The sequence below is a fragment of the Musca domestica genome, unplaced genomic scaffold (genome assembly GCF_030504385.1).
Source record: "Musca domestica strain aabys unplaced genomic scaffold, Musca_domestica.polishedcontigs.V.1.1 10, whole genome shotgun sequence".
NCBI classification, from domain to species: domain Eukaryota; kingdom Metazoa; phylum Arthropoda; class Insecta; order Diptera; family Muscidae; genus Musca; species Musca domestica.
Genome location: NW_026712115.1, coordinates 13,927,106 through 13,952,533, shown reverse-complemented (window position 1 = coordinate 13,952,533; position 25,428 = coordinate 13,927,106). Strand labels below are relative to the sequence as shown.

Here is a 25,428-nt window from a genome sequence, read left to right as displayed (position 1 = left end):
TTATTTATTTTAAATCAGATTGGGAATCCATTGCTACCAAATTAAATGTAAACGGGCCTCTGATCAGAGAAATTAAAATTATTTTTGTATGTTTTTGTGAGTTAGTTTTCTAAAATTTTGGCTTAACTCTAGTTTAGTAAAAACTCTTCAATTTTTTCGATTTTTTTTTTCCAGTGGTAGGTATTTTTACCCTGATCCCGGGAAATTATTTTTTTCTTGGGGGACGGACCCGGGACCATTAAGTATATTTCCTCACCGTAGATTGTATTTTCATATGAAAATTTGGACAAAATTGACAACTGCACAGCTGCAAAATAGGCATAAAAAGTCGACGAAAATATCGGTAGTCTAGTTTTTGCAAATTTGCAAAAATCGAAAGTTGAAAAATAACTTACCCATCAAGGTAGTATTCATAGCTTACCCATCAAGGATACAAACTTTTCTTTAAGGAGAGCAAGCAATTCCTACCCAGACTACCAAGTTTTTATTTCAATTCATTTACTTCTTTCGTCTGGGAGCAAAAGCCCATTTCACCTATTGCTCTACTGTCAAACATTTGTTTATGTTTCCAAAAAGAAAAGTTGTTTTTTTTTTTAATTATTGCGTCCGTTGGTTTTGGAGGACCCGTGTCGGTGCCCGGACATAATCTCGATTATAATTATGAAGATTATGTCCGGTTTGTTTTTGGCCATAACCCCCATCATAATGTGGGGATTATGTCCGCTCCAAAAACGGACACAATCCCCGTGGGGAGTATGACCGTTTGTTGTGTGGACTACTTACAAAAATAATTAATTTTAGGAATCTTTGATTTGCGGAGCCGGGGACATCTTAGAGGAAAAAATCTGAAGCCCCGTCCAAAGGCCGGCTATGTGCAAAAATTATGAAATATAGGTGCAGGACATACTTCGAGGAGAAAATCTCAATTTTTTCGCATACCCAATCGTTTTGGGCATACCCATTATTATAGGGAGTATGTCCGCAACGTAGTGTACCACATGCACCACATTAAAAAAATCGAAATCATAAAACTGATTTTAAACACACAGCCATACTTTGTAAAATATTTAGTTTTTTACACCTACATTCATTGATTTTTCAGTACCACAAAATAACAGGAAAATTATTTGCATACTAACCCATTACAATGCAACCACTAAAATACACTTTTTCGCGGAAAATTAAAAACTTCAATTTTCAATGGTTAAATACAAATTATTATCACTTCATATTTTGTCAATCTAAACATACATGACAAATAAAATAAATTCAGCTTTTATTTTCATAATATTAGCTGTCCGGTCCGCGTTGCCGGCCCGTACTATTAGTCTTAAATGCATATTTTTTAAAGCCTATAAGAACAAAGATCTGAATTATGTAAGCGGCACAATTTTTATTATAAGTAAAATAACTCCATAGTAATTTCTAAATAGAAATAAACATTCATGGCAAAAATTATAATAGATAATCACCCACTGTCGGTTTTAGATATTTTGAATAGGCTGATCTTACTTTTCAGCCATAGGCATTAATTGAGTGTTAAAAACCTATATTATATAGAACATCTATAATAGTCCCATGTGGAAACTCAGCTCAATTTTTGGTATTGTAAAGAGCTTAGCAACATTTTCCATTCAAATGAGCTGTAATTTGGGATTTGTATTTTCAACGTTTAGAATACCGTGCGTGTGGCATTTAATTTTGTCCACCTCATAATTAGGGGCAGAATGATTTCAGAATAGTCAAAGATAATTACTTTTCTACACCCATTACCGTAAGAATGGAATTTATTTATTTTTGTCATTTAAATTGTGCGTTGGAGACCCCATAAAGTTCATATTTTTCAACATAGTATAATTAAATGACGATCAAAGAAATTCATATTAGTAATTTTTTTATGTTTCTGCCGCAATTTCCGAGTGAAAGTGTTTGACATTTCGGAGTTCATGTCATGGAGACGTACATCCCAAATCTACGTTCCCAACCAATATTCTCTTGGGGGTTACAAAATCAATACAATACAAAATTTTCTTTTCTGACAACACATTGTTTGGGAAAGTGGACTTGGAGGTACACTAATGTAGGAACTATACTCAAATAAATGTCTATAAGGGCAATTATTTGTAAGATCATTCTCTACCCCAGAATAGCCTAAAGACCAAGATGGACCCTACTCCGAAAATTGAAAATTTCATGAGAAGAGGTTTTTTACCCCCTTAGAAACAAATAAAGGCCTAAAAATGAAAAAAATAAAATGTCCAAGACCCCGAAAATTGCTTAAATTATATTATGCTTATTCCAAAACATGATCATTTTTTACGAGGATGGTTTCTTTTCAAATTACTAACCTTTGCTGAAATTAGTATGCAAAATATGGTTGTAAACTATACTCGAAATTGGGCTGTGTCCTTAACCGAGGGTCATATATCCTGACCTGCAAAAGCGATTTAAGATATCTTGAAAGTTTAGAAAGAATTTCTAGAAGGATATAAATCCTTTTTTTACTAAGTGTTCAATTTACTCTATCATTTTGGAACCTTTATATTCGGTATTTCACTGACTGCAGTCTCAATAAATTGCTTTTTTATACCCTCCACCTTGGAAAGGAGGGTATATTAACTTTGTCATTCCGTTTTTAACATGTCTAATTATTCGTCGTAGACCCCATAATGTGTATAATCAGCATAAAATTCTAAGTCGATTTAACGGTGTCCGTCTGTCTGTCTGTTGAAATCACGATACAGCCCACATTATTTGACGTAGAGCGCCATTTAGCAGGGCAATTTGTATTGTGTCTAGAATGGTTGGTATTGAAAATGAGATATATCGGTCCACGTTTTGGTATAGTCCCCATATAACGGTACCTCCCGATATTCGGTATTTTGATGATTTATGCCACATTTGTCTGAAAATTGGTATTTGTAGGTCATAACGGGTCCTAGTTCGTGTGGCGAGACATTACATGTATTGGTCCACGCTTTGGTATAGCCCTCATATAAAGGTACCTCCCGATATTCGGTATTTTGATTATTTTTGCCAGATTTTTTCACGGATTTGTCTAAAAATTGGTATTAGTTGGTCATAATAGGTTTTTAGCTCCGGTGGCGAAACATTGCATGTATGGGTCCACGATTTGGTATAGCCCCCATATAACGGTACCTCCCGATATTCGGTATTTTGATGGTTTTTGCCACAGTTTTTCACGGATTTGTCTAAAAATTGGTATTTGTAGATCATAATGAGACCTAGTTCGTGTGGCGAAACATTGTATGTATAGGTCCACGTTTTGGTATAGTCCCCATATAACAGTACCTCCCGATATTTGGTATTTTTATGATTTTTGACACATTTTTTCACGGATTTCTCCAAATATTGGTAGTTGTAGGTCATAATGAGTCCCAGTTCGTGTGGCGAATCATTGTAATTATAGGGCCACGTTTTGGTATAGTCCCCATATAACAGTACCTCCCGATATTCGGTATTTTGATGATTTTTGTCACATTTTTCATGGAATTGTCTGTAAATTGGTATTTGTAGGTCATAATAGGTGCCAGCTCCTTTGGCGAAACATTGCATTTATAGGTCCACGATTTGGTATAGCCCCCATATAACGGTACCTCCCGATATTCGGTATTTTAATGGTTTTTGCCACATTTCTTCGCGGATTTGTCTAAAAATTGGTATTTGTTGGTCACAATAGGTTCCAGCTCCTTTGGCGAAACATTGCATTTATAGGTCCACGATTTGGTATAGCCCCCATATAACGGTAATTCCCGATATTCGGTATTTTAATGGTTTTTGCCACATTTCTTCGCGGATTTGTCTAGAAATTGGTATTTGTTGGTCTTAATGGGTTCTAGCTCTTTTGGCGAAACACTGTATGTATAGGTCCACGTTTTTGTATAGCCCCATATAGCCGTATTTCCCGATATTCGGTATTTTGACGATTTTTGGGACATTTTTCCATAATTATGTCAAAAATTTGGTATATAGGCGTAAAAATGTGATATATTAACATTTTCATTTTGACTTTTGGAATGTACAATAGTAATGTTTTATTTTGCATCATTTTTTTCCATTTTGACTTACTTTTTTCTAATGCACATTTGTAGTGTTTTTATATTTTATTTTTGAATTCGAATATTAATTTGAATTGACTTGATTTCTTGAAAACTGAAATTGATGGCGGGTTACATGGAAGTGTAGTACCGAATTATGTGGTGGCGAAACGAAATAGATGATATCGAAATAATTTAACGCGGTCACACCAAAGTTAAAAGATAATTCAATATCGCTAAAAAATCATTGCAAAAATTCTAAAATCGGAAAAAAATCGAAAAAAAATTCAATGGAATCGAATTTTCAAATAATAGTACATTCTATTGACAAATGTTGTAAGGACCTTTAGCGACAGCGAGCAAGTTTAAGATTTTTTCAATTTGTTATTATTTTTTTGTCAATTTTTTTTTTCTTTTTTCAATTTGCATTATCATATTGAATTCAGTAGATTTTTTTGTGAACAAAATAAAGAATAAATTTTCACAATATACAATTTTTCACCAAAAAAAGTGAAATAAGTGCGAAATAGGATGTTAACTGACATCTACCTTTCAACTCCAGGGCCTACATCGTAGTTAACCCGGAAGATTCGAAAACATTTAAACAAACAGAAGAGACCGAAAAAGCCTTATGGGGCTCATTTCAAAGCGTGGACCTACTTCTTTCATGTGACAATAATCCGTCCAATGAGAGCTCAAAATGCAAAATTCTTTGGGAGTACAATCAGTAAAATACCAAATATGAAGGGTGCAAAATAGTAGAGCGAATAGGACTTTTAGTAAGAAACGGATTTCTATCCTTCCCAAAGATTCAAGATACTTTAAATCGCTTTCGCAGGTCATGATATCGATCATAACTCACGGATAAAGGTACGACCCGATTTCATATTTTTGACATCTTTCTTTCTAAGAGGGTAAAGAACCTATTCGCATAAAATTTGAAATTTTCAGAGTAGGGCCCATATTGGGGTAGGGAACCATCATACAGATAATTGCCACATACGAATTTATTTAAGTAAAGTCCCCACATTGGAATATCCCCAAGTCCACTTTCAAATCTAAAGTGTGGTTAGAAAAGAACATTTTGTATTCTATTGAATTTGTAGATTTGAGATGTACATATATATGAATTAAATTGTGAAAACATGAACAAATTACAAATATAAGAAAGTAGCACTGGACCGAATATTTGTTGAATCATCATTGAATTATACTATGATGAAATATGGACTTTATGGCGTCTCCAACTTACAATTTAAATGGCTCTCAATTTTGAGTTTATAAAACTATTTTTACTTATTTAAATCACGCGAATTTTTTTCAGTTTGACATGCTATGTTGTTCTGCTATATTTTTGATTTGGCCTCTATTTGTCATCTTGGATTATAAGGGGTAGAAGAAAGTTTTCAATGTAGGTCGATGTTTCGGAGTAGTGCCCATATAAAGTTACCTCCTGATTTTACCATATTTCAAAGGATTTGGCTAAAAATGTGTATTTGTATTAAACAAAATATTCAACATATCTACAAATTTTCTCCATGTAATAGTACCCCCTCAAGTCCACCTTTTGGCGGACAAACAGACCCTCAATTTTGACGTGTACAAAATACAGTAAATTCCAAATAACTGCTCATTTGACTGGAAAATTTTGCTACGATTTTTACCATACTGAATATTAATTTGATCCCTTACATGGGGATAAGATTGGTATATACTTTTTAATAGATTTGTATAGCATATCCACACATTTAAAGCCCACGGTTTAAATATTGAAGCCCACGACTTAAATATGGGTACAGGTATTTTAAAACACTTAATCAACCAGTACGTGAACTCTTATATCAGTCATATCTGTGAATAATTATGCTTTGACAAATATGCATAATAGACAAAAACTACGGGACGGCAACGCGGACTTGGCCAGCTAGTAAAATATAATAAATACTACAAATGTACATTAGAAAAAAGTAAGTCAAAATGGAAAAAATCATGCGGTGATTTGGCCCCTGAACCAATTTGCAGATCAAAGTTTCGTTATATTCTTGGTCTTTTGTATAAATCTGAAAATTATATTAAAAAAAAAAATGAAAACTAATATCCTACTTTTTACTTATTTTACAGAAATTTAAAGAATTAAAAGGATCTTCCTCCTGCAAATCATCGTCATCGTCAATTGATATTGTTTCAAGGTTCCGTTTCCAAGCTTCATTTACCTTAACCACTAAAGATTTTATTCCATTTAATATTGTATCACACGAATCTATCATGTCAGATCGCATCTATTTAAGATCAAGTAAAGCATGCAACATAGTTCTATCTTCATCTTCTACTTCATCCAATTTACTGGAAGAGATACAAGTGAAAGGCCGTTCTGAATTACGTATTCCAACAAATATTTATGCGGGCTACTTAAATGTTGAGGATCCGAACGTAAAACATAACTGGAATCGACGCTGGTGTACATTGGACGGTATTCGTATGCAGATATGGCGGGATGAGAATGTATTGAATGAAGTGCCCCTGTCACGTTTGTATCTAAAAGCTAATAAGGATGTAATAGGGCCTGCCCCTAGAAATCAGTGCGCACGTCCACGTTCATTTTACATAACATGCACAATACCCGAATTGAAGGCAAATGCTACAGAGAGGAATATATTTTTCGCTGCTGATACACAAGACGACTTAAATGAGTGGCTAATAAATATAAATCGGACTTTATCATTAATAAATTTTTGGTTATATGAAAGACAATAATTAAAACTATTTTGCGTTGTAATTATACATTTTGTTATATACTAAAAGTTTTTAATCGTTCAAATTTGTATTGCAAGACGTATATGCAACATCTATTAACAAAACCATTTGTCTTTTATATTAGATTAAAATAAATGAGGTATATATAAGGTTAAAAACATTGACTTACAAAATGTTTGTTGTAGTTTCAGCATTCCCCCGGAACGGTGCAACACAAAACACACGTACAGAACAATTTGGATGAGTTTGTAATATGTATTATGTATGAGTAAGTAACGCCCAGGATCAATAACAACTCATAATTGAAAAAATAAAAAATAAAGTATTAATTGATGACCAGGATAATCGATAGCACTACGCATTGCAAAAACGGAAGATTCAATGTAATTGTGCTAAACAAACAGAAAAATTGGAGTTTAGAAGATATTTTTGTGAGTCGTTAACTGTGTCCTTTCAAGTTGCATTGTGTGCCGACAACGATAGATTAAAAGGACGTTTAGATTTACGAATAATATCCACTGGATTTATGAATACGATTTACGTGACATATACGCATATGGAATTGATATTTGAAGTTACTAAATTCAATCTAAACTTGCTTTAAGTCCGTACTCAGAGAGAAGGCGACGGAATTCTGATGCGAATTTACGTCCATCGTGTATAAGCTGTCTCAGACATCTGCAGAAATAGCTGAAGAACTCGTGGTTATAATAATTCTAGGCAGTCTCGTTTATCGTTTTGTTATTGCATTGGAAACGCGAGATGATTCACCAAAATTGTGTGCACTCAAGGTAAAGCGATAAGTGAATATCATCCGCAAATTTGGGAGATGATTATTCCATTCAAACATTTGTGGCACATCGCAAAAGAAACAAAGTACAGGAAGCAAATCCAATGCGAAAATTTGAAACATGGAGAAACAAAGGTGGTCTTTATATTAATAGTTTAATTTAGAGTTCATATATTATTATGTGTGTAAATATATCTGGGTGACGTGGCTCAGTTCGCCGACGGCTTATGTTACCGATCAATCAATCAATCATTGCAGACTAACGACCCAGTCAACGCTGTTGTTGCTGCTTGTTATTATACCCTTCACCATAGTATGGAGGGCATATTAAGTTTGTTGTTGTTACAAACGGAATGGAACACCTCGAAATATACATTTTAGACCCCACAAAGTATATATCATGTTGATCAGCAAAAAATTCTATGTCGATTTAGCGATGTCAGTCCGTCTGTGGAAATCACTCTAGCTTCCGAAGGAAATGAAGGACTGCAGGACTTTTGGTATTGAAAATGGGCCATATAGGTCCACGTTTTCCTATAGCATCCATATAACGGTACCTCCCTATATTCGATATTTTTATAATTTTAGCGACATTATTCACCAGAATTGTTTCAAATTTGGTATTTAAAGTTCGAAATGAATGCTACAGCCTATGGCAGAAAATTGTCTGTGCAAGTCCACGTCTTCGTATAGCCCCCATATAACGGTACCTCCCAATATTCGGTATTTTAGTGATTTTTGTCTCATTATTCACCGGAGTAGTTTCAAATCACGTATTTAGAGTTCGTATTGGGAACTATAGTCTGTGACAAAAAATTGTCTATGCAGGTAGGTCTTTGTATAGGCCCCATACATCTGTACCTCCTACTATTCGGTATTTTGACGATTTTAGGTACAATACACACCGTTATATGTCGTGTTTGAAGTTCGTAATGGATGATACAGCCTGTGACAGAAAATTGTCTATGCAGGTCCAGGTCTTCGTATAGCTCCGATATAACGGTACCTCCCTCTATAGAGTATTTTGATGACTTTACCTACATTATTCACCCTTTTCGAATTTGAATATGGTAATGCCTATGTAGGTCCACGTCGTGTAGACCCCAATATAACGGCTATATTCCGTATTTTTAAGATTTTAAACGAATTTTTAATGCATTTTATTTTTTTTTTATTTTTTTACTACCACTACTACTTTTTAACTTGTTACTACTTGTTTTGGTCATGGACGAAATGCATTGTCCTAACGGCATGTTGTAATGAACAGCGACTTACGTCGTCACAGCGTTTACAAAATGAAATTTAAATGTTAACAAGAAATAATAAAACTAAATACTGAAGTTAATGTATATAAATATTTGTGATTTTTTTTCATATTATTATTAATTAGTGCGGTTGTAAGATATAGAGTTTGAAGTGAGTTCTACCTCCCGTGGCAGAACCGGTATGGAAACATTGTGCATACTAGTTCACGATTTTCATATAACGGTACCCACTAATATTCGGTATTTTGATGGTCCTAGCCACATTTCTCCAAAAAATTGTTTTTAATTTGGTAGTTAAGAATAGCAATAGATAACAAACCTTGTAGTAGAAAAGAAAATATAAGCTCCTGTTTTAGTATGGCTCCCATATAATATTTATATTTAAAAAAACTTTAACTTCATTCTCCTACACATCTATTATTTGCAGTTTAAAATGAAAAACCTTTGGTGGAGAGTATTAAAAGTCCCTGCCCGGAAGAACTTGGAGTTTTTTACTTGTCTGTTTGTTATAATCACGTCATCTTTCGAACGAATTGAGATAGAAGGCTAAAATTTTGCACACGTGTGTATTTTGCTAGTAGGCAGGTTAAGTTCTTAAATGGGTCATGTCGGCCCACGTATTCGTTTGGCCCCTATATAACGGTACCTCTCAATATTCAGCATTTTGATGATTTTAGCGACGTTATTCGCCAGATATTTGAAGTTCGCAATGGATACTTTAACCTATGACAGAAAATTGAAAAGTTTTAAAGGACTTTCTTAATTTTCAAATTCGTTCAAAATGTGGAGGGTTTTTAACTTAGTTCCTTTTTTATTTGTTTGTAACCTATGTTGTAGCGCATTGTCTGCGCTTTAAAGTAAGTGTCTAGTTCTCCGTAAGGAGCTCAGTACGTCAATAATTTGCATTTTTTGGCATACTTCTATACCATTTTCAAATTACAATTTTTCCTTATTTTCGATATATTGAGCAGGTTTTAACGGCAGGCAGTTCGATTTTATTAAATGTAGAGATCTGTATATTATAAAGGTCTATGTTGGTCTTGTTTTAAATGTAGAGATCTTCTTGTTGATGATTGCCTTTTTAAGGAAAGTAAGTCTGAAATCGAGAGTAAAAGAAAGATTTTAATTTATATTAGAAGAAAACTTAAAAATCTTAAAAATGCTGTTGACAAATATTTCTGATGACTCTCCTAAATGAAAAACCATCTGATGGATGGATGTCTGATGCTCTTTTTATAAAGGACCAAGATCATCGACATGTATTGTGCCTGAAGCCTGCACCGCGTTATATACACTACTGACTTGCCAACAAATTTTAATTATATTCTTTAATTGAACTACATTGCATCATATAACATATGTAAATAAAAACACTTTATACGTATTTGATCTAAAGAATTAAAATGTCAAATTATTAATTGTTATCAATATTGTCAATACGATTTTGGGGCTTATTTACACGGCATCAACAAAAATTTCAAATGCTTTACTCAATAAGTCTTAAAGAAATGTTGTTGTTTTAACGAGTTTGAGGCATTTTAAAGACATTTTGAAGAAAGTTTTAATAGTATACATGTAGCTTTCGATATAACTTCAATTATAACTGTGTAATTGAAATACCAAACCCACTTACTGATGTCGTACAGACCCTAATATTAACTTCTGCCATTATAAATGATGATGAACACTATTTGAACACTACACTGAAATATTGAAAGTATTCTTCTGCAAAGAATATATAAAACAACTGAAAACTCAAGATATTGTCAACGTTTAATAAATGTGGGACAAAATCTAAAAATCTTTTTAAATTCCAAAAGCAAGACACGGAAACTTTCCAACTTGAAAGTAGTGAATATTCTGATGACTCATTGATTGCTAATTTATTTGCTGCGTTTTTACCCGAATACTTCTAACGCCGTCTTCCGAACGATGATGTGAAAGTTTACATTGCTCAGTGGTCGAGGTCGTATGGGAACAACGGCCAAAAATACTTTCAGTGCAGATAACAATATGAATCTTTGGTTATGGTAAAAAACAAGTAAAACTAGAAGGTAAGTTCGGCCAGGCCGAACTTTTAATACCCTCCACAATTTCAAAAAAAAAAAAAAAAATTGAATAATTTAAAAAAATCCTAAAACTACCACTTAAATGAAAACCGTTATATGGGGACTATACAGGGTGAGATAAAAAAACTGCAACAAAGCCAAACGCCATAATGTTTACATTTTTTTAATTTCATTGAATGAAAGCAAAAGATGTAAACGGCATCAAATTTTAGAATAATTTTATATTTGTTCGAATTGGTCACCTTTGGCACGAATTACGGCCTTCAAACGGCCAATGAAGTCCTGGGGTATTTGGACACATTCCCGGCGAAGCGCTTGCTTGAGGTGATCGACACTTTGGTATTTTTTAGTGCCAACCTTGCTTTCCAAAATACTCCAGACACAAAGTCCAACGGATTGGTATCCGGAGATTTTGGTGGCCATTGTGCGCTGGAAATGAAGCAAGGAACTTCATTTTGTAACCATTTTTGGGTGGCGCGTGCTGAGTGCGATAGTGCTGAGTCCTGTTGGAATGTCCAAGGTCTGCGGCCAAATGTTTGCGTGCCCAAAGCTTTAATGCACTCTTCAGAATATTTTCGCGATAATATTCGGCATTTGTTCTGATGCCACGGTCAATTAACACGAGCGGAGAGCGACCATCGGCTGTTATGGCGGCCCACACCATCGCCATGGCCGTAAACACGATCATTTTGTTTGTTTACAAACTGATGGACTACGAATGTTTTATCATCGGAGAAAACCAAATACGGCTGTTCACCTCTTTCGGTCAAACGAAGCAACTATTTAGCTCTTTTGAATCTATTTTCTTTTTATTGCGGAGTAAGTTCTTGATTTTTTTTGGAATTGCAATGGCTTTAACCCGAGCTCAGTTTTTAATATTTAATATAATGAGCTGTCACTGGAATAATTTCAACAGCTGTCGGACGAGTGGCTTAGAAGTGACAGCAGTGTGAAGTTGGTTGTTTTGCTGTTTTTTCATCTCACCCTGTATGAAGATGTGGACTTGTATACGATTTTTTTTGTCATAGTTTGTTACAATTACGGTTAATAATGTCGCAAAATCATGAAAATGCGGAGTATACCGAAGAAGTGGACCTGTGCAGAAAATTTTCTGTCTCAGGTTGTAGTACCCATTAGGATCTTCCACTAGGAAATTTTAAACAATTCCGCTGAATAATGTTGTTGAAATCATCAAAATACCGATTATCGCGATGTATCGTTATATGGGGGCTATACGAAGACTAGGACCTGCATACAAAAATTATTGTCATAGGCTGTTGTACCCATTACGAACTTCAAATACGAAATTTTAAATAATTCCGGTAAATAATGTCGCTAAAATCATGAAAATACCGAATATTGGGAGGAACAGTTATATGGGAGCTATACGAAAACGTGGACCGACATGGCCCATTTACGAATTTATCCTGCATACTGATAAACTATGCATGTATGCAAAATTGTAGCCTTCTATTTTAATTCGTTCGAAAAATAGCGTGATTACAATAGACAGACAGACGGACATCGCTAGATCGTCTTAGAATTTTACGCTAATCCAGAATATATTACTATGTAGGGTCTATTATGAATTCGAGGAGTTACAAACGGAATACAAAGTTAATATACCCTCCATAGAATGGTAGAGGGTATAAAAATGTGACAAACTGGACATGGTCTGTGCATCTTTTGGCATGGTTCCCACGTTCTAAAGAGTTAAAGAATAAACTTACTGAAAATAATTTGGGCCTTCTGGTAGAGCCCCCCTGTAAAGGTACCTCCAAAAGAAGAAGTGTTCTTTATACACATCCATTCCAAGTTTTATTATTTTCACATTTTTTGTAAACAAACTAAAATAAGAATTCAATATAAGTTATTAATGGATATTTATAAATTCCAGTGATATTCAAGTAAATCAAATACAGGTTTTAATAATATAGATTTATTATTGTTTATTAACGTTCGCTGTCCTGTTGTAAAAGGAACAGAGATCAGAAGAAGACGGTTAATAATATCTGTATTTGTATTAAAATATTATGTTCTGTGGGAGGAAGGTAGTACCATGGATATCTTTTTTAGCTCTTTAGCAGTTTCCATTTAATTTTTTTCGACATTAATTACATCTTTATCAATCTCTGTTATCTCCGCAGATAAGCTTAAACTTTTAAAGATCCTCTCGCAGTATTGCCGGCGTTTGAAGCTCCACTGCCTCCAACTTTTGGCTTATATAAAATTAAGCAATTGGGCATAATATACACATCTGACAAAATCTGAGAGTTAAATGAGAACTTTTAGAATCTTAGGACCATTACTAATAGCGTGAAAAAATCACATTGGAGGACTCAGGGGGGAAGACAATTAACAATTGAACTGAAATCCAATTTTATTGTCAAAATTAATATTTAAGGGCAACTCAGAACACGCACATCTTGTACACAACTACTAAAAACTCAAATTAAGTCAATACCTTGCTTTTCAATAATTATGCCATGACTTGTCATTTTGAAATGTATTTAATTTTGTAATACAGATCTATTTTTGCTCCACAAAGCAACTAACTACATTTTATTTTTTTATGTATTCTCGAAGTGGGCTGTTAGAATGAAGTCATTATTGTGTTTTCTAAAAAGCTTAACCCCTCCCTTAAGAGTTCATGTGCGCACATTTGACAATGAATATTCGATTTTCATTTTTTGAATTCTGGCCAATGGATGCGACGACTGTGCATTGCAAAGTTACCTTCCACATTTTTTGAAATGTTCGGATTAAGATCCCTTGAAATCCCTCGATTTAGGGGATATTGTTTTTTCGGCAATATTGAATTACAAGAATTATTTTTGTCGAAAATGTAATTTTACAAATGAGTCACGAAAGGGGTAGTTTTGGTCCTTTTTAAAAGTAAGGTTGAAAACTCCCTCTAAACGGCAATGTAGAAGAAGAGCATTGACCATACAAAGGGACTTCTATTGTATGAGATACATTTTGGTACAATTTGTCATATCGGCTCATGAAGAAATCAAATAATTTTCAGCCAAATCGATTGGAAAATATGCCTAAATCCGTTGCAATAACTAATGTCGGGGGCATCTTTATATAAGGGCTGCGCCATTGATAATATAACTACATAATGAGAACAATGCCAAAATATCCCAAATTTGAAATGGAAATTAGAAATGGAAAACATGACCAAAACGTAAAAAAAATTGAAATCGGAGTTATCCTTAACTAGAGGCTATTCTAAAAAGTGGACAGTGAAATTATAAGAAAACTTGAAGCGAATAGGTAAAAGTCCTGAACTTTTCAAAAATAAACAAGCTTTTTTTAGAAACATACGTTTTTGATATGTTATGTTTTGATATGTTTTGTAGTGTATAACAGCTGGCCCGGTCCCAATTGCCAGCCCGTAGTTTTAGTCTTTAATGTATTTTTGAAAGCACATAAGAGACACAATTTTAGGTTTTAATTTGAGAGTAAGCAACTTAAAAAATATAGCACATCTATATACAAGTATATATCAACTGTTTATATTAGCCCCATTTAAGAGTTCAGCTTAATTTTTAATATTGTAAAGAGCTTAGCAAAATTTTCCATTCAAATGACCTGTAGTTTGAAATTTGCAATGTTTAGAAGAAGATCCGTCTGTTTGTCCGTCAATCGCTTAAATCTTCGAAGAGGTTTTCTAACACCTTAGAGACAAAGATGCGAAATAGGTGTCAAATCAATTGAAACATGTGGCCAATACTCCGGAAGTAGCCGAAATCTTGGGTTATATATGAGGGCTATACCAAAAAGTGTGCCTATACTTATAATTCTTTAAAATAATGCTTTCTTCTTTCTAAAAACTCAAATTACCAAAATTTTTGGAAATTAGTTTGAAAATTATGGCTAAAATTAAAAAAAAAAACTTGAAATTATGGTAAAACCTTATGTGGCGGCTATCCCATAATATTGACTTACATTACCCATATATTGTACAAATGATTCTACACTTAATACATAGGACTGTAGCAAATGTAAAACTCTGTCGCAAATATAGAACAAAATATTTGAACCCCTTTGTGTTTGCTTAATGCCATATATAGTAGGCCCTAAAAAAGTTTAGCATGGGAACCCAAAACCCTTCTGGAATTTTGATCTACTAACCAATTATCCAATCCACTAAGAATTGCGCGACCCCCAGATTGGCTGTTGCACAATGTCATTATCTCTAATTGCGCATGGTCCGCCGTATAGCGCTACACGCAATAAAAGTATCTTGAATGTTTCAGAAGAATTTTCGGAGGATATAAATCGTTTTATTACTCTTTTTATTTCCGGTATTTCGCTGATTGCAGCCCCAATGAATTTTGCATTTTGGATTTCCATTGGAGGGATTATTGCAATATGTAGGAGGTAGGTTAACGCTTCGATATGGGCCCCATACAACTGTGTCGGCCATTTTTATACCCTCCACCATACATAGTATGGAGGGTATATTAAGTTCGTCATTCCGTTTGTAACTCATCGAAATAATCATTTTAGACCCAACAAAGTATATATATATATATATTCTTGATCAGCGTAAAATTCTAAGACGATTTAGCCATGTCCGTCCGTCTGTCCGTCTGTTGTAATCACGCTACAGTCAAAACGAATAAAGATAGGAAGCTAAAATTTTGCACAGCTCTTTTGTCTGCAGGTAGGTCAAGCTCGAAGATAGGCTATATCGGTCCACGATATCGTATATCCCCCATATAACGGTACCCCCCGATATTCGGTATTTCGATGATTTTAGCCACGTTTTTAAACGGAATTGTCTGAAATTCCACACAAGGAGTTCCTTGCGAGTACTTTATCCCCTGAAAGAGAATGGTCTATATATAGGTCCACGATATCGTATATCCCCCATATAACGGTACCCCCCGATATTCGGTATTTTGATGATTTTACCCACATTTTTTAATGGAATTGTATGAAAATCCACACAAGGAGTTCCTTGTGGATACTTTATCCCTTGGTAGAGCATTATCTACATATGTCTACGACAGCGTATATCCCCCATATAACGGTACACCCCGATATTCGGTATTTTGATGATTTTAGATACATTTTTCAACGGAACTGTCTGAAAATCCACACAAGGAGTTCCTTGTGGATACTTTATCCCTTGGTAGAGCATTATATATATATGTCCACGACATCGTATAGCCCCCATATAACGGTACCCCCCGATATGCGGTATTTTTATGATTTTAGCCACATTTTTCAACGGAACTGTCTGAAAATCCACACAAGGAGTTCCTTGTGGATACTTTATCCCTTGGAAGAGCATTATCTATATATGTCCACGACATCGTATATCCCCCATATAACGGTACCCCCCGATATTCGGTATTTCGATGATTTTAGCCACATTTTTAAACGGAATTGTCTGAAATTCCACACAAGGAGTTCCTTGCGAGTACTTTATCCCCTGAAAGAGAATGGTCTATATATAGGTCCACGATATCGTATATCCCCCATATAACGGTACCCCCCGATATTCGGTATTTTGATGATTTTAGATACATTTTTCAACGGAACTGTCTGAAAATCCACACAAGGAGTTCCTTGTGGATACTTTATCCCTTGGAAGAGCATTATCTATATATGTCCACGACATCGTATATCCCCCATATAACGGTACCCCCCGATATTCCGTATTTTGATGATTTTACCCACATTTTTCAACGGAATTGTCTGAAATTCTACACAAGGAGTTCTTTGTGAGTACTTTACCCCCAGATATAGATTTGTCTATATAGATCCACAATATAGTATATCCCCCATCTATCGGCACCTTTCGATATTAGGTATTTTAAAGATTTTAACTGAATTTTTAATGGATTTTTTTTTTTTTGAAAATATTCTAATTAGTTTCAAATGGTGGAGGGTATTCAAAGTTCGGCCCGGCCGAATTTACTGCTTTTTTACTTGTTGTTTATTTAGAATGCGTCCGCATCTTCCAGCTGAAGCACGATGTAGGTTCTAGGATTGGAAAGATAGATGCTAGTCGGGGAAGATCACATTTGACTTCGTATTGAGCACTAATTTAATTGTCTTCATCTTATTTTCAGAATTCAGAGTAATAAAACATATAGCATGTCAAATTGAAAAGGTTTCATGCGGTACTATAAAAACTATAAAAAACTACGAAATTTAAAAAAAAATATATGTCATAATGGTGTGAATTGTCAAAATCAGGCCTGCCATTCTTGAGTTATAAGCGGAGAGCTAACAAAACTTTCTTTTGTTTCGCCCGAAGGCTCACAATGAAATCTGATCTAGAACAATTCTTCGTTTGACACTTTCCACGAAAATTGAAGCATAATGGAAAGCATGACTTAGATTTGAATCGACAATTTAAATCTGAAGCACACAATTTTCGCTTGCAATATATAAATTTCGAATGTAATATATTAAAAGCTATTGTACGTGGATATATTGTTTATTCTGAGATTCATAGTAAAATTGTTGACACCTTTTACCTAAAACGACATTTTACTTTTAGGCGTGAACTCGAAAAAAAAGCCGAGGAAAAATTGATAAGAAAACAAGGATTTATTTTCGTGTATTTTTTTTAATGTTGATGCAAATATTTTTTTATATACAATGGAATTAGGGAAATTTGATGAAAAATATTTTTGTCTTCAATGTTAATCTTCTAGAACGATACTTTCTGGGATATTTTCTCACATAAACTATTTTGATTTTGTATGCATTCAAAATTTTATATACGAATAGTTTGAGGTTTTTAAATTAAAACAAACTTAAGAATATAATAAAAACGAATGTAATGTTTTTGCTTTTCCTTCAGGAGCGTAGACAAAGATATCGCTCGGTCTACCAACACGTGAACATGCCATGTACAGCTGACCAAGAGAAAAAAACAGGAACATGCCATACAAGAAGAGTTTGTCCTTGGGATTAATCAACTGTAATAGCAAATGCCAAACGTACAGGGAACTGCATTCTTTTAAAGTTTACCGGCATTTCTGTTGCTATTAGAAGGATTTAATGTAACAATGGTTAGGTTAGGTTACAGGATGTGTGGTTGTGTAAAAACAACCACTCCACTCGGAGACCTATTGGCCCATTGTGATCATCCTAATTTAGAAAAAATGAAAGTGAAAAAGTTAGGAGGTTAGAGCAGAATAGATAGGAAATAAAAGAGTTAGTGGGTTTGCATCCACGGTGTAGTCAGCGTGTCGTCCTTAGCCATTTTAGTCTTCTGGCTAACTGAAGAATAGCTACTGGCTCGGTTTCGGAGAGGCATGACAAATCGGGCAGAATTTGCTTACCTAGAAGCCTATGCCTTACTCCGATCAGGGTAGGACAGTGACAGAGTAAGTGTCCATCCCGTTCATTGATTCTGTTTTCCAACAGCTCTATGGCCATTCTGACAGCAAAAATCTCTGCCTGAAAAACACTACAGTCGCTGTTTAGTCTGAAAGATCGTTGGATACTTAAACTTTCACAGTAGACTCCAGCCCCCGATCCACTTTCCATCTTTGAACCATCAGTATAGGCAGCTATACCGTTAAAAGGTGGAGTGCCACGGGACCAGATATCCCTGTTTGGTATGCGGATGTCGAGTAATTCAAAGCTGTGCCTAGGGAGTATATAGTCACTAGCTAGCCTGATAACTTACGTTCTCCACATACTTAAGAATGACAGAGTGTCCGATGGATTGACTCCGCCATTGTCCCAGTTCATTGAGTCTCAGGGCACACCTAGCAGATAGTTCCTCTACAAATTAGCCTAGCGGCTTTAAATTAAGTAGGGTATCTAGAGCGGATTGTGGCGTGTTCCTGACCGCACCTGTAATTAGTAGCGATGCAACTCTTTGAACTTTATCAATATTCTTGCAGAGGGTGGTTTTCCTTAAGGAATGCCATCAAACAAGTCCCCCATATGTTAGGATTGGTCGGACGATTGACTCATATATCCATCGGATAATATGGGGTTTAAGCCCCCAACTCGCTCGCTCCTCGATATTCCTCTTCCAGCTTAGTTTCTGGTCTAGAATAGTACCGAGATATTTTGCTTCCAAAGAAAGGCTTAGAATTACACCGTCCAGCATTGGTAGAGAGAAGACAGGTATTTTCCGCCTCCTTGTAAAGAGTACGAGCTCAGTTTTGGATGGGTTCACGCCTTAACCATTGCCGCGCCCATCTGGATAGTTTAACTAGAGCTCCCTGCATTAGATCCGAAACAGTTTGCAGAAACTTCCCAGCAATCAGCAGGACCACATCGTCGGCGTAAGCCACGACCTTTGTTCCGCTGCGTTCCAGATCGAGTAAAATGCTGTTTATCACCAGAAGCCAAAGCAGTGTGACAAAACGCCTCCTTGTGGAGTACCCCTAGTGACCGTTTTCCTAACAGAACACTCCCCGATGCTTGAGTTGATGATTCTGCTGCTAAGCATAACATCAATCCAATCAATGAGAAGTGGTGGCACACTAAGTCTTTCGAGAGAACTATGAATTGCCTCAATTGTAATATTGTTGAAAGCCCCCTCGATATCGAGGAAGGCCGCCAACGTGAAACATGATCTGTTCAGGTTCTTCTCTATATAACCCACAACGTCATGTTGCGCTGATTCAACGGATTTGCGTTTCATATGGGCATGCTGAGCAGTGCTTAGCGATGTCAAGGGTATAGAGATCTGATCTCTATGTCTATTAGTCTCTCTAACGTTTTCAATAAAAAGGACGAGAGACTGATAGGCCTGTAGTCTTTTGGAAGTACATGGCTTGGCTTCCCAGCTTTGGGAATGTAAGTGACTGTTACTTCCCTCCACAATAATGGAATGTGAGAAAGACGCAAACAAGCCTTAAAAATCACTTCCAGGAATGGTATTATCATCGTCGACGCATGCTGTAGCATAGCGGTGAAAATGCCATCTGGACCCGGTGACTTGAAAGGTTTGAATGAGTTTATGGCCCACAAGATCTTGGGGGCGTTTACAATTCTATCAGCCAGACTTACGTCTTCCGTTCCACGATGCTGACTAGGCAGATCTACCAATCGGTCATATACCGCATCAGAGCAATTCGGAAAGTGAGTATTGGCTAGTAGATTGAGAGTCTCTAGACCTGAGTCAGTCCAGCTACCGTCAGCCCGCTTTATGCTTCCAATGGATTTTGGATCCTTTGAAAGTACTCTACCGTCGCGTTGACATCATCTATGGACTCGGTAAAACACACCCAAGACCGTCTTTTGGCCTTCTTGATCTCACTATTGTACTCAGTTTGGTCTTGTTGGCCCTGTTGTAGAAACGTCTGCTTGTCTTCCTGAGCTGGGCTAGGTCTTTTGACCACCATACAGGCTGGTGCCTTTTTCCCGGGAAGGTTAGCGGACAAGCTCTTTCATAGCTACCGATCAAGATCTTTGTTAACAACTTGACAGAGTCGTCCACATCCGATGCAGAAGCCACTGGAAGATCTCCAGTGGACTTTAGCTTCCATGCAGTGTGCTCTGCAAATTGGTTCCATCGAGCCTTTCTCGAGTTCCTATGCGGTTTTTAATGCAATCCCTCTACCGAAATTTGGAATGTTTTTTTTTCCGGTGATCCGAGAAGGAGCACTCAGTCGAAACTTTCCAGTTCAGTATGAGCGATTCATCCATGTTAGTGAGAGTGAGATCTATGACCTCCTCTCCATTCTTGTTACAAAGAGTTGCCTCCTTTCCCCGGTTACAAATTTTGAGATTATGTGTTAAAATAAAATCAAAAATGGACTCACCTCTGGCATTAGTGTTGCTGCTGCCCCATTGAGAGTGGTGAGCGTTGGCATCACATCCAACGATGAGACCGCCTTTTCCACCCAATTTTGTGACCAGCTCCTCTACCACTTGTCCTGGCGGGTCGGGGTATTCGAAGGGTAGGTACAAGGAGACGAGGAAGATGATTTTGCCCGTCCGAGTCTCCAGTCTGACCGCCGTGGCGTCTCCTCCGCTGAAATTATTGAGGAAGATTAAGTTCAAGTTTTTCCTAGCAACGATACACGTTCTAACCTTTTCCCCGTTGGAGGTGGCATAGGTGATGAACCGCTCACTCCCTAGTCCAGTTACCTTATTCTTAAAGATGTAAGGTTCCTGGACCAGGGCTATGTCAACTTCAAGCTTGGAGAGGGCTAGGAGAAGCTCAGCCCCTGCTGCCTTACAGTGATGCAGATTTATCTGCACGATGTTAAGCAGCTGTGGCTTCGTTCTTCCTACTGCGACAGCGGCGTTAGACGGAACCGAATCCATCCTGTGCCGAAGTGCAGTTTCCCCCCACGCGCCTGAAGGTGTTCCTGGCCAGCAGTATCAACAGATACCTTTATGACCAGGCCTCCTCCCTCCGTACTTGAGCAAACTAAGCGCCACCTGTCCGTACAGAGATTGGGATGTTTCCCCAATATTGTCAGCACGCGTGATGGGTCCACAGAGGGCGGCGGCACCCATGCTGCCAATATCCTCCTGCAGGGGATTTCCTTCAGGGATACAGCAGCAAGTGCACTTCCATCCCAAAGTCCTTGAAGGCCAGCTATTGCTGTCACAAGAAAGTTCTTCGACTCCTCATTTTCGCAGCAGATGACCTTCACTCCCTTGTAGACGGTAGCACTGCCAAATTGTAGCCTAGAGGGATCATCCCCTAGAAAAACCTGCTCCCTCAGACGGTCCTCAATGAGAAGCCACCGACTTTCGCTGATTTTGCCTTCCGGCTCAGCTTGGTCGATGACCGCTACACGGAGATTGTCCGGATATAGGGTTTGGGAATATTTCCTCTTCCTTGAATTCTGGCTCGAAGGTTGTGGGTTGGTGGTGGCAGACTTAGCCTTAGCAGACTTAGGATCCACTGAGGCTGTTTCTACCACCGAAAACGCAGTTGGCGGAGGAGGAAGTTTGCCCGTTGACGGTTTCTTTGCCTCGCGGTGTGGTTCCTCCGTTGACCGTCCTCTTAATCAGGGCCTTATCCCTCTCTGTAATCTGTAGGGGATCACGACCGATGAAGCTTTTACAATACCTCACCGATCGTTTGTATCCCCTTCTTATTTTTCCCTCCTTCGATTCGGTTCAATGTAACAATACAACGGATTTATTTATTAATGATCACTTGATTGATGATTGATTGATTGGTTACTCCGATTCTGATGCTATATCTCCAGTTCCAAGTGGATTTTTAAAACTTTAAATAGCCAATGCTACTTTCAGGCGATGTTGTAGTATATTTGGAAATTTGCATGTTTGTTCAGTGAATTTTGAGTCTACCATATGATATAGCCCATGTTACCTTCAGGCGATGCTATAATATATCTGGAAATATTTAAGAAAATATGTTTAGCGGTTTCTGAGTCAATAAATTCAAAATTTTATATGGGAATATTTTGTGGTGTTCATATAATTTAAATTTTCAATTAAATTGTTGTTGTTGGTCTACGTTCCTTATTAAAACAATATCCGTATCTGAACCGGTTTCAATGTAAATTGACAAAATTTATTTTTAGACCAACGTCGGTCACACATTCCAAACTTTTTTGAAATTTAACATACGAAGCGTGTTTGGTGCATAAAATAAATAAAATCGGACGAAGAGCTTGATCATCCTTACTTTACCAAAGGATTGTTTGTAAGTCTGATTCGTTTAATATTAGAATATGGTTACATATCATGGAGCAAATGCAGTTTTTAATTTCCGCTTTACGAAACTTAGTCCGCCTTTTAAGAGTCGCCACTTGAAAGTAGACGTAATCTTAAACAATATTTTTATATTTTAGTTTTTGCGACCAATTTTGTGCTGCAAACACCAACATAGGATAAGTATACGTTCTTCAATCGAAGAAGGTACCACAGCCTCAATTCCATGAATCTATGTTTAATTCACATAAGGAGTACAATACGCTATAACATTGCTCAAAACCATGCTGATATGCCATGAATAATATAAAGTTTTGGCAATATGTTTTAAATATGGAAGACTCTCTTATTTGTAAACTCTCAGAAGATCGGCGGTTGTTAGAGTCGTTTTCAAAATTTCGTATGAAATAATATTTTTTTAAGATTTTTTTATAGAATTTTTCATACATTTGAGTGAAAATAACAACAAGTTTTCATATCTTAAATACTATTATTTTTATATTTATAATAATAATAAAAACAATAATAGTAATAATAACTAGAAAAATTATTCAATCTTTCGGCAGCAAAAGTTGAACGCTCATAGCGTATAGTATGAGTGTCAATCAGAGAATTGAATTCGCAAAAGAAAAAAGGTTGTGTAATAAATGCTTAGTAAGTTGTGATATTTCTCAGGAATGCCTTAGTTTTCATTGGTGTATGTTCTGTAAGAAAGAACACTAAACTTCATTTACCAAATAACGTACAAGTGAGGTCTACACTACCAAGAATCGTACAAAGAGATAATCAAAACACACAAATTGGCAAATGTTCTGAAAAAGCTTGTTTCAATATTTGTGGACTGAGTGCCTAGTTCTAATAAAGTGTGTTCTGGCGTGTTGTGAATTTGCAGCAGAAGTTTTAATTGTGCAAAATTTTCATCGATGAAATACTAGTGTGTTGCAGTTTCGAGACAAATGCAAAGTGGACTTATACAGTTGTCGGGGTAGACTGCAAAACAACCCTCCTTGAAAAGCGTGAATTCATTAAGCTTTGTCGGGTTCCAGGACATAGCAACAGAGTGGTTTGATCTAACGAGTGATGAGACTGCCAAACCATCGATATGCTTCAACAAGTTTCTCATCGAAGACTCTGGTAAAAGGTGGCCCTTGGAAAATGTTTGCAATGAATTTAAGACCAACTGGACGGTTTTTTTTAGAGAAGAACAAGCTCCCTAGTAGACATATTGACTGACGACAGCAGTATCCTATATATGACCTCAAAATGGGATAACAGTGTTTCTGACTATTGCACAGTGGTCGAGGTCGTATGGGAACAGCGGCCAAAAATACTTTCAGTGCACATATCAATATGAATCTTTGGTTATGGTACCTTGATGGGATAAAAATAAAAAATGTGACAAAATGGATATGGTCGATGCATGTTTTGGCATGGTCCCCTTACAACGTACCTCCCGAATAAGGGTTATTTGCCCAATTCTTGTCACATTTCTACACCAGATTGTAATGTGATTTGATATTTTACGTTCTAAGGAGTTAAAAAATAATCTTACTGAAAATTATTTGGAACGGTCCGCCTTTACCTGCGGGTCCCCCTGTAGAGATACCTCTTAAAATAGAAGTATTTTTTATATAAATCAATTCCAAATTTGATTTTTGTAAACAAAATAAAATAACAATTCAATATAAAATTAAATCAAAGTTAAATTTTGCACAAATAATTTGTTTGACCCAAGGCCCGATTGAAATTGTATATAATCGGTCATTTAGGTATAGCTCCCATATATATTTTCATCCAATTTGCCTTATATTGTGCACCAAACTTGTATCAGATCAAATAGTATGGAATATACGTGCGACCAGAACTCTGTAACAACGATATTTGGGGAAATATATCACATATAACTGAGAAATACCCTTGCTAAATTTTATCGAGATCGGTAAATATTTGGATATGGCTCCCATATATATCTTCGTCCGATTTGCTTTTTATTGTGCACCAAACGTGTAATATTAGCCCAAATGGAATGGAATTTGGTACTTACGGCCAAATTGAGTCTGGAAACCAGTATGCCAAATTTGGTGGAAATCGATTCAGATATAGCTATAGCTCCCATACATATTGTTCATCCGATTTGTTGAATTTGCTCTGCATAGCCGTAATGTGGACTCCGTAGTAACGATATTCGGGGCAATATATCAAATACAGCTCAGAAATACCTTTGTCAAATTTTATCGAGTTCGGTTCAGATTTAGATATGGCTCTCATATATATCTATCCGATTTCAAGATAATTCTGCACCAAATGGATAATACAAGCCCGAATTGAAAAGGCGCAAACGTCTCGACAAATTTAGTAGAAATCGATTCAGATGAGGATATTCCTCCCATATATTAGTTCCTTTGGACTTTTTATTATTACTATAATCATATGATTTAATTCTTACAAATTCCCCATTAAAAACTTTATTTGTTATGTAAGGCTCTACTAAATATGCAAAGTGGTGTAGGGTAAAATGAAGTCGGCTCCGCCCAACTTTAAGACTTTCTTTACTGGTTATTGTTTGGTAACGTTCGCTGTCCCGTTATAAAAGGGTCAGAGCTCAGAAGAAGACGGTTAATAAGATCTGTGTTTGTTGAAACACGAGACTTTTTTCGGGTATGATTTAGTCGAAACTTTTTTATATCTTTGTTTCTAAACTCCACGGCCTCCTCCTATAATTATCTAATCTATACAATGACAAATTTCTAAAGTCGGGTGCATGTATTAAAGTTTTATGAACTGTGGGTGGAAGATAGTGCCATGGATATCTATTTGTTAATTTTTTAGCAGTTTCCAGTGCAATGGCCTTACAT

General features: G+C 36.2%; 2 protein-coding genes across 9 annotated transcripts in view; one reads left to right on the top strand and one right to left on the bottom strand.

Annotated features, from left to right (window-relative positions):
• LOC131804301 (uncharacterized) overlaps positions 1-22,251 on the bottom strand; it is an 80,876-nt gene extending 58,625 nt beyond the window's left edge. Inside the window, exons 1-2 of one of the 2 annotated variants that reach the window (XM_059126964.1) lie at positions 20,698-22,251; positions 17,550-18,058 (exon numbers count right to left, since the gene is read on the bottom strand). In XM_059126964.1, the coding sequence (XP_058982947.1) occupies positions 18,054-18,058; positions 20,698-21,205 (513 nt within the window). In that variant the 5' untranslated portion in view covers positions 21,206-22,251 and the 3' untranslated portion in view covers positions 17,550-18,053. Of the gene's footprint in view, positions 1-17,549; positions 18,059-20,697 lie in introns of those variants that run through there. The other variant, XM_059126953.1, reaches the window with a different exon arrangement.
• The window catches only part of LOC101898043 (uncharacterized), a 232,260-nt gene that overhangs the window by 129,410 nt on the left and 77,422 nt on the right, over positions 1-25,428 (top strand). For 5 of the 7 annotated variants that reach the window (XM_059126904.1, XM_059126897.1, XM_059126892.1 and 2 more), the window contains exon 8: positions 6,180-7,045. The exons of 1 other annotated variant lie outside the window; for it this stretch is intronic. In XM_059126904.1, the coding sequence (XP_058982887.1) occupies positions 6,180-6,812 (633 nt within the window). In that variant the 3' untranslated portion in view covers positions 6,813-7,045. Of the gene's footprint in view, positions 1-6,179; positions 7,046-25,428 lie in introns of those variants that run through there. One more of the 7 variants, XM_059126917.1, reaches the window with a different exon arrangement.